The 12,066-nt window shown below is 35.4% G+C and overlaps 1 protein-coding gene across 1 annotated transcript in view; it reads left to right on the top strand.

Annotated features, from left to right (window-relative positions):
• The window catches only part of LOC115209480, a 447,652-nt gene that overhangs the window by 48,329 nt on the left and 387,257 nt on the right, over positions 1-12,066 (top strand). The window contains exon 11 of the mRNA XM_036501652.1: positions 8,456-8,566. Within this exon, the coding sequence (XP_036357545.1) occupies positions 8,456-8,566 (111 nt within the window). The remainder of the gene's footprint in view (positions 1-8,455; positions 8,567-12,066) is intronic.

Below are 12,066 nucleotides of genomic sequence, written 5' to 3'. Positions count from 1 at the left end.
GACATCCAGCTGTAGAAACACTGCCAGATCAGAGTGGAGCCTGGTGCGACCTCCTGGTTTGCCAGTCCCTAGTCAAACCATCCAACCCATGCCAGCATGGAAAACAGACATTAAATGATCATCATGATGATGAATATAAATACTTTAACCTTATATGAAAAGTGTATGAGAATTGTTAGTAGCCTGTGGAAAGGCAGCTCTTCAAAATATTAAATAACTGATTGTTTTAAGGGGTTTCTTTTTAGAATCTTATTGTATCTTAATGTTATCTTTAGAATGTATATTTACAATATCTATATCCATATTACATTTTTACTGGTGATCAAGCAAATTGAAATGCATTGCAGACGTTACAGACATTGGCTATGTGGTTAAACTTAATTTGCAAGTATGCACTTTCAAGTTCAAGCATGTAGTTTCGCAATGTGCAACACCTTGAGCAAGTGTCTTTTATTATAGCACTGGGCCAATCATTCCTTTTGAGTGAATCTGGGAGACAGAAACTGTGAAAACCCATTATATGTGTGCGTGTGTATGTGTGTCACTTTATGTTTGTATTTTTGTTTCCTTTCACCTGGTGCTGGTTTTTTTACATCCTTGTACCAGACTGGGGTCACTTTGAAGATGGCATTCAAACATAGACACAGATCAATGAGTGAAACAAGTGAAAGATAAAAGATGTAATCTGGAGATGAGATTGAATTTCCCCAATAAGTGGGAAATTATAATCTTATTTACAATGGACAGATAGATGTCCTCATCTTGTTTGCTGTTATCACAACATTTTAGCTGGTGTTCTGGCGGAATTTGGAACCCAACCCTTTATTTGACTAATGGAGTACATTGTTCTCATTCCTATAGTATGTTGCTGATGTTACTTTTCTGTTGATATTATTTTTCAAGTCACTGCCTGAGATTGAACTTAGCATCTGAGGTTTAGTAGCCCATGCCCTTATCCACTATGCTATATGCCCGTGAGCAATTATAAAATGAATTGTAGGGCTTATAAACCTAGTATTTTATCTTTTCTTAACACTGGTTCCCATATTACATTCATATCTGCACTAGATTTGCTTAGGAGGTTATTATGTCCTAGCATATGTGCAACCTCTTTTAATTTTCATATTTTCCACTGGTGTTTTCTGTCAATTATTTTAACTTCATCCCACAGTGGGAGGTAGTCTCCATTTTTCCATACATGATCAACTATACACAATTTTTCAACATAAAGGCGGTGCTCCACCATGGCCACAGTCAAATGACTGAAATAATTAAAAGAATAAAAAATCCCCTCATGTCACAGCTTTACAATGTTCCTGTACCCTTACTTTAAGTGGGTAGTATGTTTCGCCTTTGTATAACCTACCACAACTGCATAGGATAGAGTACATGCAGTTTTTGGTCATGTTCTCTTCTATGGGTGGTTTTACTCAGAAGATATTTGCAAAGTGTATTACTTCTTCTCAATACTGTCCTGGTGTCATATGGACCGCATATCTTATGCATCTTTTCTGAGAGGCCTTTGACATGGGGTAGACAGACTCTCTCTCCTCTTCCTAGTTGGAGTGGATAGTATGTTCTTTGGATGGTTGTTGCATAGCAGATTTTTCTTAGCCTGATCATTTCTTACTGCTATGTACCAGGCTTCCTACTTACAGTCTTTGCTTAATGTTTTAGGCACTGAGCAATCTCTCTCTTTATAATGTATGAATAGTGGGAATTGAAGTTGAGCTATTTTCCAGTGAAAGTTGGCTTGTGGTTTGCGGATGTCAAGAACCCATATTCAGTGCATGTTATTAATACATCCAGGAAAGCCAGCCAATTGTCCTTTTCCTTTTCCATTGTGAACTGTATGGATGGCTTTATTGAGTTTACATGATCTAGTAGTACTTGGAAATACTTTTGGTGGGGCCAGAGTATGAAAGCATCATCAACATATCGAAGCCATAGGGTTGGCTTTAGTGCTGTTGATCCTAAAGCCAAATTCTCAAAGTATTCCATGTATATATTGGCTATTACTAGTGATAATGGCAAACTCATAGCTAAACCTTCATCCTGTCTATATATATCAGTATCTACTCTGAAGTAGGTAGTTTCTATGAAGAAAGTCAACATTTCCATCAAGTTTTCTATTAGTATTCTTGTGCATTCTTTTAGAGAGGTATCTGTCACTAGTTTATCTTGAATCATTGATAATGCTTCATTGGTTGGGACTTTGGTAAACAGTTATTACATCTAAACTCACCATCTGGTTGGATCCAGTGGGAGTATCCTTGATCAATTCTGTGAAGTGAGTGGAATTCTTCACATACGATGTTGACTTACCTGCAAATGGACTGATTATATCCACAAGGAAGTAAGTTAGTGGATGACATTCTGAACCTCTACAGCTCACTATGAGTCTTAATGGAATACCATCCTTATGAATCTTCAGGAGACCGTACATGTGTGATAGCTTACTGTAGTGTTGAGTCAGTTGTCTGTACTTCATTAGTATAAAGTGATCCTTGTTCTTGATTAAGATCTGCGACAACTTCTCTGTTTTAAGAGTTGGGTCTTTCTTTATTTTGTTGTAGCTACCATCACTTATCAGACTTGCCAGTTTTTCTGAGTATTCAGACTTGTTCATCGCTACCATAGCATTGCCCTTGTCCACTGGAAATATTATAATGAAACTGTCACTCTGTGATGTTTTAATAGCAAACTTTTCTTTCTTAGTGATGTTTGGTTTGGGAAAGTTTGCTTTCTATAGTACATTTAGTCTCATTTTCCACCTTAGTTCATTTCCTTGTGCCATTGTAAATAGCGTACATAATTCCTCATCTCAAAAATACAGAATAGAATTATAATCTTAAAAATTCAGCTAAAATATTTTGACTTCTAATCAACAATTATTATTATTATTATTATTATTATTATTATTATTATTATTATAATTATTATTATTATTATTATTATTATAATTATTATTATTATTATTATTATTATTATTATTATTATTATTATTATTATTATTATTATTCAGTAGTTTTATTTTTATAGCGTGCTTTCACTTCACTACCGAGCGCAGCTCTGTGTGCCTTGGGTATGTGCTGTGATTTGTTGTGATGCTCTGATGGTTATTGTATGGAAAGTGTTCTGCGTAGGATGTGTGCAGTGCCTAGTAGTGCAATTTTCTGTATGTTATATGTGTTTGTAAGTCCTGGTGTTTTTGTTATGTATTTGTCTGAATATTTTTTTATCATGCCTAATGCACCTACTATGATAGGAATTGTTTCTGTTTTCAGGTTCCACATTCTAGTTACCTCTATTTCCAGGTCTTTGTATTTTGAGAGTTTCTCCATTTCTTTTAGAGACACGTTGTTATCTGCCGGTATTGATACATCAATTAGAAAGCATTTTTTTTCTTTATGATCTCTGACAACTATATCTGGTCTGTTGGCCTTAATTTCTCTATCTGTGTGTATCGGCATATCCCAGAGTATGGTTGCTTTCTCGTTTTCTGTGACCTTTTCTGGTGTGTGCCTATACCATCTTTTTTTTGTTGTTATTCCATAATGTTGGCATAGCTTCCAATGTATGTAGGTTCCAACTCTGTCATGTCTGTGAATATATTCCTTCTTAGCCAGGACTGGGCAGCTAGAGATAATATGATTTATTGTTTCTTGTCCATCTCCACATATTCTGCAGTTACTTGTAATATTTCTTTTCATTACATGTTTTTGGTAATTTCTGGTGGGGAGGCTTTGGTCTTGTGCTGCAATTAAAAATCCCTCTGTTTCTGCTTTGAGTCCTGAGCTTCTCAACCATTGCTGGGATTTTTCTTTGTCTATTTCGTTTGCGTTTAGTTTAGTGCAGTATTTACCATGAAGGGGCTTTTCTTGCCATCGTTTTATCATGGCTCGTTGCTGTTCTATTTTTATTTTGGATTTCATTTGTTTTATAGCTTTTGTTGTTTCTTCATCATCTTCTTCGTCTTCTTTGTGTTTATTAGGTGGTATGATTTCTTGTTTGTATTTGTCAGCTTCCTTAAATACTGAGAACAGTTTTTTGTTTTGCTCGTGTTTTGCTGCTATCTGGATCAGTTTTCCTTCCTTCTGAAGTAGGTATTTTTGCAGTCCTATGGTGGTTATTTTATAGTAGTTTTCCAGCTGTATAAGGCCTCTACCACCTTCTATACGTTGTATATATAGTCTTTCTATGTCAGATTTTGGGTGATGCATCCTAGATCCTGTCAGTATTTTTCTTGTTTTCCTATCTATTTTGGACAGTTCATTTCGTGTCCAGTTAAGGATATTGTAGCTGTAACTTATAACTGGGACAGCTAAAGTGTTGATACCTATTATCTTGTTTTTAGCATTGAGCTCTGTTTTTAGTATTGATCTAACTCGTCTATAATATTCTTTTTTTATTTTCTCTTTCATTTGTGTGTGTTGTGTCTTATCTAGTTCATGGATTCCTAAGTATTTGTAAGTTTGGCTTTGGTCTAATTCTTTTATTTCATTGGTTTTATCTAGTGTGATGTTGTTACTCTTAACTAGTTTTCCTCTTTTCATGGTTACTTTGGCGCATTTTTCTAATCCAAATTTCATTTCTATTTCTTTGGTAAATCCATGAACTGTCTTTAATAGTGTTTCCAGCTGTTTGTCATTTGCAGCGTATAGTTTTAGGTCATCCATATATAAAAGGTGGCTGATCGTTTTGCCGTAACATTTATATCCGCATCCAGTTCTATTTAGCATATCAGATAGAGGTGACAGTGCCAAGCAGAAAAGGAGTGGAGAGAGCGTGTCTCCCTGGAATATTCCTCTTCTAATGGGGATGTCTTTGGTTTTCATGAGTCCCTCTTTTGTTTGGAGGTGTAGGACTGTTTGCCATTTATTTATAGAGTGCTCTATGAATTTTATGATTGTTGGTGCTACTTTGTTAATTATGATTGTTGGTGCTACTTTGTTATTATTATTATTATTATTACTTTTTTTTTCTTCTTCTTTCAAATTTTCTTCCATTTCTTGCCGAGTGTCTTCCCGACTCCTAGGGCAAAGAAACTCATAGTGTATATTGGTAGGCCATTAAACCAAACTCAGTAGTTCGTTCATTTTTTATTTTTTTATTTATTTATTTTTTTTTTTTTTTAAAGTTAAATTAAAATGCATGAGCAGCAACAGTTCTCACATCGACAATGCTCTTCTCAATACGTGTGATGTACCAGTTAAGACAATCTTTTGCACTTCTTGCAGGGATGGTAAGCCAGGGATCATTCTCATATAATTTTCGGTTCCCTTCTTGATCATTCCTAGTGCTCCTACGATCACTGGTATTGTAACCGCCTTGAGATGCCACATTTTCTCAATTTCAATGAGTAGGTCTTTATATTTTCTGAGCTTGTCAAACTCTTTCGCTGAGATATTATGATCACAGGTGATGCTCATGTCGATCAATAAGCAAACTTTATTGTTTTGGTCTTTCACAACAATATCTGGTTTATTTGGCCCTGATGGTTCGGTCTGTATGTACTGGAAAGTCCCACAGAATGGTTACATTTTCTCCTTCAGTTACAGCCTCAGGGTGGTGATTAAACCACTTGTCGGCAGTTTTGATATTGTAATGCCGACTTATTAGCCAGTGGAGATATTGGCCAACTCTGTCATGTCTTAATTTATACTCCACTGGTGCTAAGACTTTACATCCAGAGATTAGGTGGTCCACTGTTTCAATCATGTCGTTGCAGAATCGGCATTTTGGGTCTGCTCCATTTTTCATCACATTGGCCTGGTAGTTCCGGGTTGATAGGCTTTGGTCTTGAGCAGCCAGGATGAAACCTTCACTCTCTGCTTTTAGCCCTGAGCTCCGCAGCCACTGATGGGTTTGCTTCTGGTCAACATCAGCTTGTTTGCTGCGGGTCACATATTTGCTGTGCAGAGGTTTCTCCTCCCACCTATCAGCCAATTGCTCATGCGCTTTTTTCATTGCCATCATTTTCACCTTCTTTGCAACAATAGTTGCCGTACTTCCCTCGGGTTGTTCAGTTTGGGTATCCTGCACGAAATCAATAGCAAATTTTTTGCTTTCCTTGATGATAGAATGAAGCTTCTTTCGTCTCTCGTGATTTTCCACGAGCTTTAGCATCCAGTCATTCGATATTTCGAGATATTTGGCCAGTCCAATTGTGGTTGTTTTGTAAGCTAGTTCAAATTGGATCAGGCCTCGACCTCCTTGGGCTCTGGGAAGGTAAAGGCGATCTACGTCTGCCTTTGGGTGGTGCATCCTATTACAACTCAGCAGCTTGCGTATTTTTCTATCTATATTCTTTACTTCACTCATATTCCAGTTCAACACATTGTAGCTATAAGTAACAACTGGAACTGCTAGGGAATTTATAGCTAACACCTTGTTACGTGCATTTAGTTCAGATTTCAGGACTGCACGAACTCTCCTATAACATTCCTTCCTGATTTTCTCTTTCATGCTTGCATGCTGAATACCAGAGCCTTCATTTATCCCTAAATATTTGTATGTTTGTTCTTGCTCAAGCTCTCTTATGACTGTGTCAACATCTAACACGACTGAATTTGTGGTCTTCACTTTCCCTTTCTGGAAAGTGGCCTTGGCACACTTCTCAAGTCCAAACTCCATCCCGATGTCATCGCTGAATGATTTCATGGTGCGCAATAGGCCTTCAAGTTCATTATTGTCTTTACCATAAAGTTTTAAGTCATCCATATAAAATAGATGGCTTATTTTTTTATTGGCAATTTTATACCCATACCCTGTTCTGTTTAATTCACTTGTAAGGGGTATTAGGGCTATGCAGAATATTAAAGGTGAAAGTGAGTCACCTTGAAAAATTCCACAGTTGATGTTTATATTTTCTGAGGCAAGTACTCCATTAGAGTGGTATAATTGGAGATTCGTATTCCACAACGACATATTGTGCTTCAGGAAGTTTGAAATCACAGGGGAAATTTTGAAGATGTCCAGCGATCTCAAGATCCATGGATGCGGTATACTGTCGAAGGCCTTTTTATAGTCAATCCATGCGGTGCTGAGATTTCTGCGCTTGTTGTGACAGTTCTCAAGGATCATACGATTGATTAGCAGTTGATCTTTGCATCCGTAAGAGCCTCGGCGGCACCCTTTTTGTTCAATGGGGAAAATATCGTTCTTCTCCATGAATGCATATGTTTTCTCCGCCAGGATAGATGTTAGGATTTTATACGTGGTGGATAGACAGGTTATAGGCCGATAGTTTTTTGGAAGGCTGGTTTCGTTATTCTTTGGGAGTAGGTAAGTAATGCCACTTGCTAACCATTCAGGTGTTTTCTTTGGGTCTCTCATAATTCCATTGAGCAGCTGAACTAGCTTACCGTGTGCGCACGGGAGCGATGCGAGCCAGAAATTCGGCACCCTATCTTTACCGGGGGATTTCCAATTATGGGCCTTCGTGAGTGCCTTTCTTAGGTCTGCTATTGTGATGTCTTCCCATGCTTGTTGTTGTAAATTTTGGTAGGATCCTTCAGTTTGTATAATCCAGTCTGCATTTATGTTGTACGTCTTCTTGTCACTCCAAATCCTTTTCCAAAAGTTTTGAACTTCTTCCATGGGAGGGGCGTCTTTAACGGTTACTTTCTCCTTCCCTATTTCTTTGTAGAATTTTTTGGCATTGGATGTGAACAGCTTATTTTGCTTGTAAAACTTGTTTCTCTTCTCAAATCTTCGTATTCTTTGGGCTTTTGCTTGGACTTTTTGTTTCAGCGTTTCTTTTATTGATATCAGTTCTTCTCTTGGTGAGGATCCAAATTTTCTCATCTTTCTTCCTGTTCTGGATCTTACATCATTTCCACATATTAGTTCATTTAATATTGATATTTCCCCTCTCATAAATTCAATCTCTTTTTCAATTTTACTTCTCCAGGTTTGATTTCTTCCCAGGTTTTGTTTTCTTTGTTTTTTCGGGGGCATACAGCTGGTTTCAATTGCCCTAGCAGAAGCGTAAATAATTTCATTTAACTCAGTAAAATCAGGTTTTAATTCTCGTATTATTTCATTTGTTACATAGTTGCCAATTTGGATTTGTTTTTTATTTGGTTTGTATTTGAGAGTTTATGAAGCGGTTCTCTATCATTCATACTTGTATGTCTTACAACTTCAAGCGTATTCAGGATTTTCAGCCTCATTTCTGCTATAGACTCTCTGTGTTCTTCAGCAAATGCGAGATCTTCAGTTACTGTTGTTTTTTTATTATTATATTATTATTATTATTATTATTATTATTATTATTATTATTATTATTATTATTATTATTATTTTTTCATTATCATTATTATTATTATTATTATTATTATTATTATTATTATTATTATTATTATTATTATTTTCATTATCATTATTATTATTATTATTATTATTATTATTATTATTATTATTATTATTATATTATTATTATCAATTACAGATTGTCCAAAGTATAGCCATAACTGTTTAGACAATTCAAAATGTATCAATGAAAAAAATCTGTGTAACAATTACGAAAATTGCATTACTGGCAGTGATGAAGCAAATTGTTGTAAGTAAAACTTAATGTCATTTTGTTCAAAAAAGAATTAATTTTTTAAAGTATTTTAATTTGCTTTAAGTATGCTTTTTTTTATATATAAGTATGTATATCTTTCTATGTGTTTACACATGTATGTGTGTATACTTGTGCATGTTTGTGTGGATGCATTTGTGTATGCGTTGATGTTTGCAAAAGTATTGTGTTTAAATGATCTGTTTGCTTCAGTAATTATGCACTCATATGAACGTGTGTGCATGTATATAACTATGTCATTACGCATAGTTACATGTGAATATATGAAATTACGCATGATTATACTCCACTGAAAGAGCTTTCTTTCATATTTTAGCAAATTCATGCAAGTTTCCCATTACAGGAAAAAACTTACAGTTAGAAGATAAAATGAATAATTTGCTTCATTACACATAAATCTTTCATTAATATTTATTTTTCACATATGCACAGTGTCACAAATTTGGACTAATGGATATAAACAAATGTATGAACCTAACTATTTAACTGATAATTTTATTGAACCCAGAAGAATAAAAGGCAAGGTTAACTTAAGAATGTAAAGCAATATATATAACTCAATACTATAAAGTATTTTGTCTATCATTTTCTTGATACTCCCAATCCCTCAAAATATTTACAAAACCTCCAAGAACCCATCAGAGTCAAGAGTATACCATACAGATCATAATGGCTCCTAGTGTCACTCTGGTGTTATACAAAATATCAGGTCATTAAGAATGAAATGCTCAATTTTGTTATGCATCAAGTTTGACAGTTGTTATCTGGACAATTCTTTGTTTTACAAAGTGATAAGTTACATCATCACTCTTCGAAATGCAATTCATAGTGTCTGATTATATTATGATTTTTCTCTTGTAACTCATTTTTGTGAACCATGGCAAGATAAAAAATTCGTGTTGTTTATGAATGTGAGTTCCATTATGGAACCAATGCATCCAAGACAGCTTGAAACATCAGTGAGGTGTTTGGTGAAGATCTGGTGAATGAATGTACTGTACGTTGATGGTTTGAGAAGTTCTGGTCTGGTGACTTTACTCTTGAAAATCAGCCCTGGTGGATAATGATGTGCTGAAAACTGTAGTGGAAGCGGATACATCTCAAACTATGTGTGAGTTAGCAGCAAGGTTTGATATTTTGATTCCAACTGTATTCGACCATCTGAAACAAATCAGCAAGGTAAAGAAACTGGACAAGTGGGTACCACATGAACTGAATGAGCATCAAACACACCATCTAGAAACTTGTTCTTTGCTGTCATGGCATAGACATGAACCATTCTTATATCAAATTGTTACATGTGAGGAAAAATGGATTCTTTTCAACAATAGCAAGCGCTCTGTATGATAGCTGGATAGAGATGACATGCCAAAACACAATCCGAAGCAGAATATTCACCAAAAAAAACTAATGGTGTCTATTTGGTGGTCCAGTGCTGGTGTCATCCACTACAGATTCTTGACACCAAGTAAGTCAATTACAGTGGATGTATACATCAACCAACTGGATGAAATGATGAGTGAATTTGCAATTAAAGAACCAAAATTGGTCAATAGAGACAGGCCAATTCTCTTGCAAGACATACTTGACCACATGTTGCATGAAGAACACTACTCAAATTACAAGAACTGAACTTGGAAGTACTCTGTCATCCACCATATTCACCAGACCTTGCACCAACTTACTATCACGTTTTATAGGTATTAGACAACTTTTTACAAGGAAGAAACTTCAAATCTGAAGAAAATGCAAAAACAGCCTTTCATGATTTCATCACCTCTTGCTCTCCAGAATTCTTTGCTGCCAGCATAAAAGAGCTACCAATAAAATGGCAAAACTGTGTTGATAATTTAGGTGCAAGTTTGTTGAGATAAAGTAAAATAAACTTTCAGTTCAAAATTGGACATTTCATTCTTAATGACCTGATAGATGGTTGCTAACACCCATGATAGCTCCCTTTGAACTACCAAAATTAAAACTTCTTGTATCACAGCTAGTATTGAAGCTCATTGTGAAAGTTCTAGTTAAACCAGATATCTTTGATAACTGAAATAGTATTTGGCTATTAGTTAGTATCTTTTAAATAGATACATGTGTGTCATTAGCCAAAGTATTGCCATCTTGAGTTGAAGAACTTTGACAAAAACTCATCCATGATGCAACAGAGAGAGAGAAAGACCAGATTAAAACGAGATTCAAACTGTTAGAAGTAATCTTCTTGCATAAAATCTATCTTTTTCTCTAGTAGCCTCAGTACATTAAAAGATTTTAGCCTTGTGAGATGTATGGTAACCTCATTAATGCTGATATCAGGAAAAAAAGCACCCAAAACACTCTGTGAAGTAGTTGGAATTAGGGGAATCATGCAGCTATAGAAATCATACCAAAGCAGACACTAGTACATGGTGCAGCACTCAGACTGATCAAATCTAATAAAACCAGCCAACACATCCCAGCATGGAAAATGGATATTAAAAGATGATGACGATGATGATTTGAAGATAGTTATTTATTCTTGACACCAGGTAAGTCAATTACAGTGGATGTATACATCAACCAACTGGATGAAATGATGAGTGAATTTGCAATTAAAGAACCAAAATTGGTCAACAGAGACAGGCCAATTCTCTTGCAAGACATACTTGACCACATGTTGCATGAAGAACACTACTCAAATTACAAGAACTGAACTTGGAAGTACTCTGTCATCCACCATATTCACCAGACCTTGCATTTCATCCAGTTGGTTGATGTATACATCCACTGTAATTGACTTACCTGGTGTCAAGAATAAATAACTATCTTCAAATCATCATCGTCATCATCTTTTAATATCCATTTTCCATGCTGGGATGTGTTGGCTGGTTTGATTAGATTTGATCAGTCTGAGTGCTGCAGATTTGAAGTTTCTTCCTTGCAAAAAGTTGTCTAATACCTATAAAACGTGATAGTAAGTTGGTGCAAGGTCTTTTTATCAAGTAAATCTGACCAAACAAATCTATTATCAGATGGAACCACTCTGTTCATTTTATTTTTTGTTCAGATATAATTCATTTATACTACATTATCTAATGTGAACCTCTTTTCTTTAAGACATGAAAATGTGATTTGATAGAAATTTGTTGCTATGTCTAAGAAACCAAACAACCAAACCACATTCTCTTTCTCTCTTTTCTTCCCCCACCCCCTCTCTCTCTCTCCCTTTCTCTCCATTATTAGTTGCACTATCTAGCTTGTCATATCACTTAGTACAGTTTGTGAATACACAGTTGCTTCATATGAGTTTGCTTCAAAATATGTATTTTTCACACTTATAAGTATGTTGATAACCTATCTGTTACAGATATATCTTTAAATTAAAAAAAGAAATGTGGGGAAATAATTTTGCTTTGTGGCCAACACATCTATTTACAGATTTAGAGTCTGGGGTGGTTTCAAGTCCACAATAAAATTCATAACTTCTTTCTAACTACAAT

This window comes from Octopus sinensis, linkage group LG3, assembly GCF_006345805.1.
Source record: "Octopus sinensis linkage group LG3, ASM634580v1, whole genome shotgun sequence".
Taxonomy (NCBI): Eukaryota; Metazoa; Mollusca; class Cephalopoda; order Octopoda; family Octopodidae; genus Octopus; species Octopus sinensis.
The sequence above is the reverse complement of the archived record's forward strand: the minus strand, read 5'-3'. Positions and strand labels throughout refer to the sequence as shown.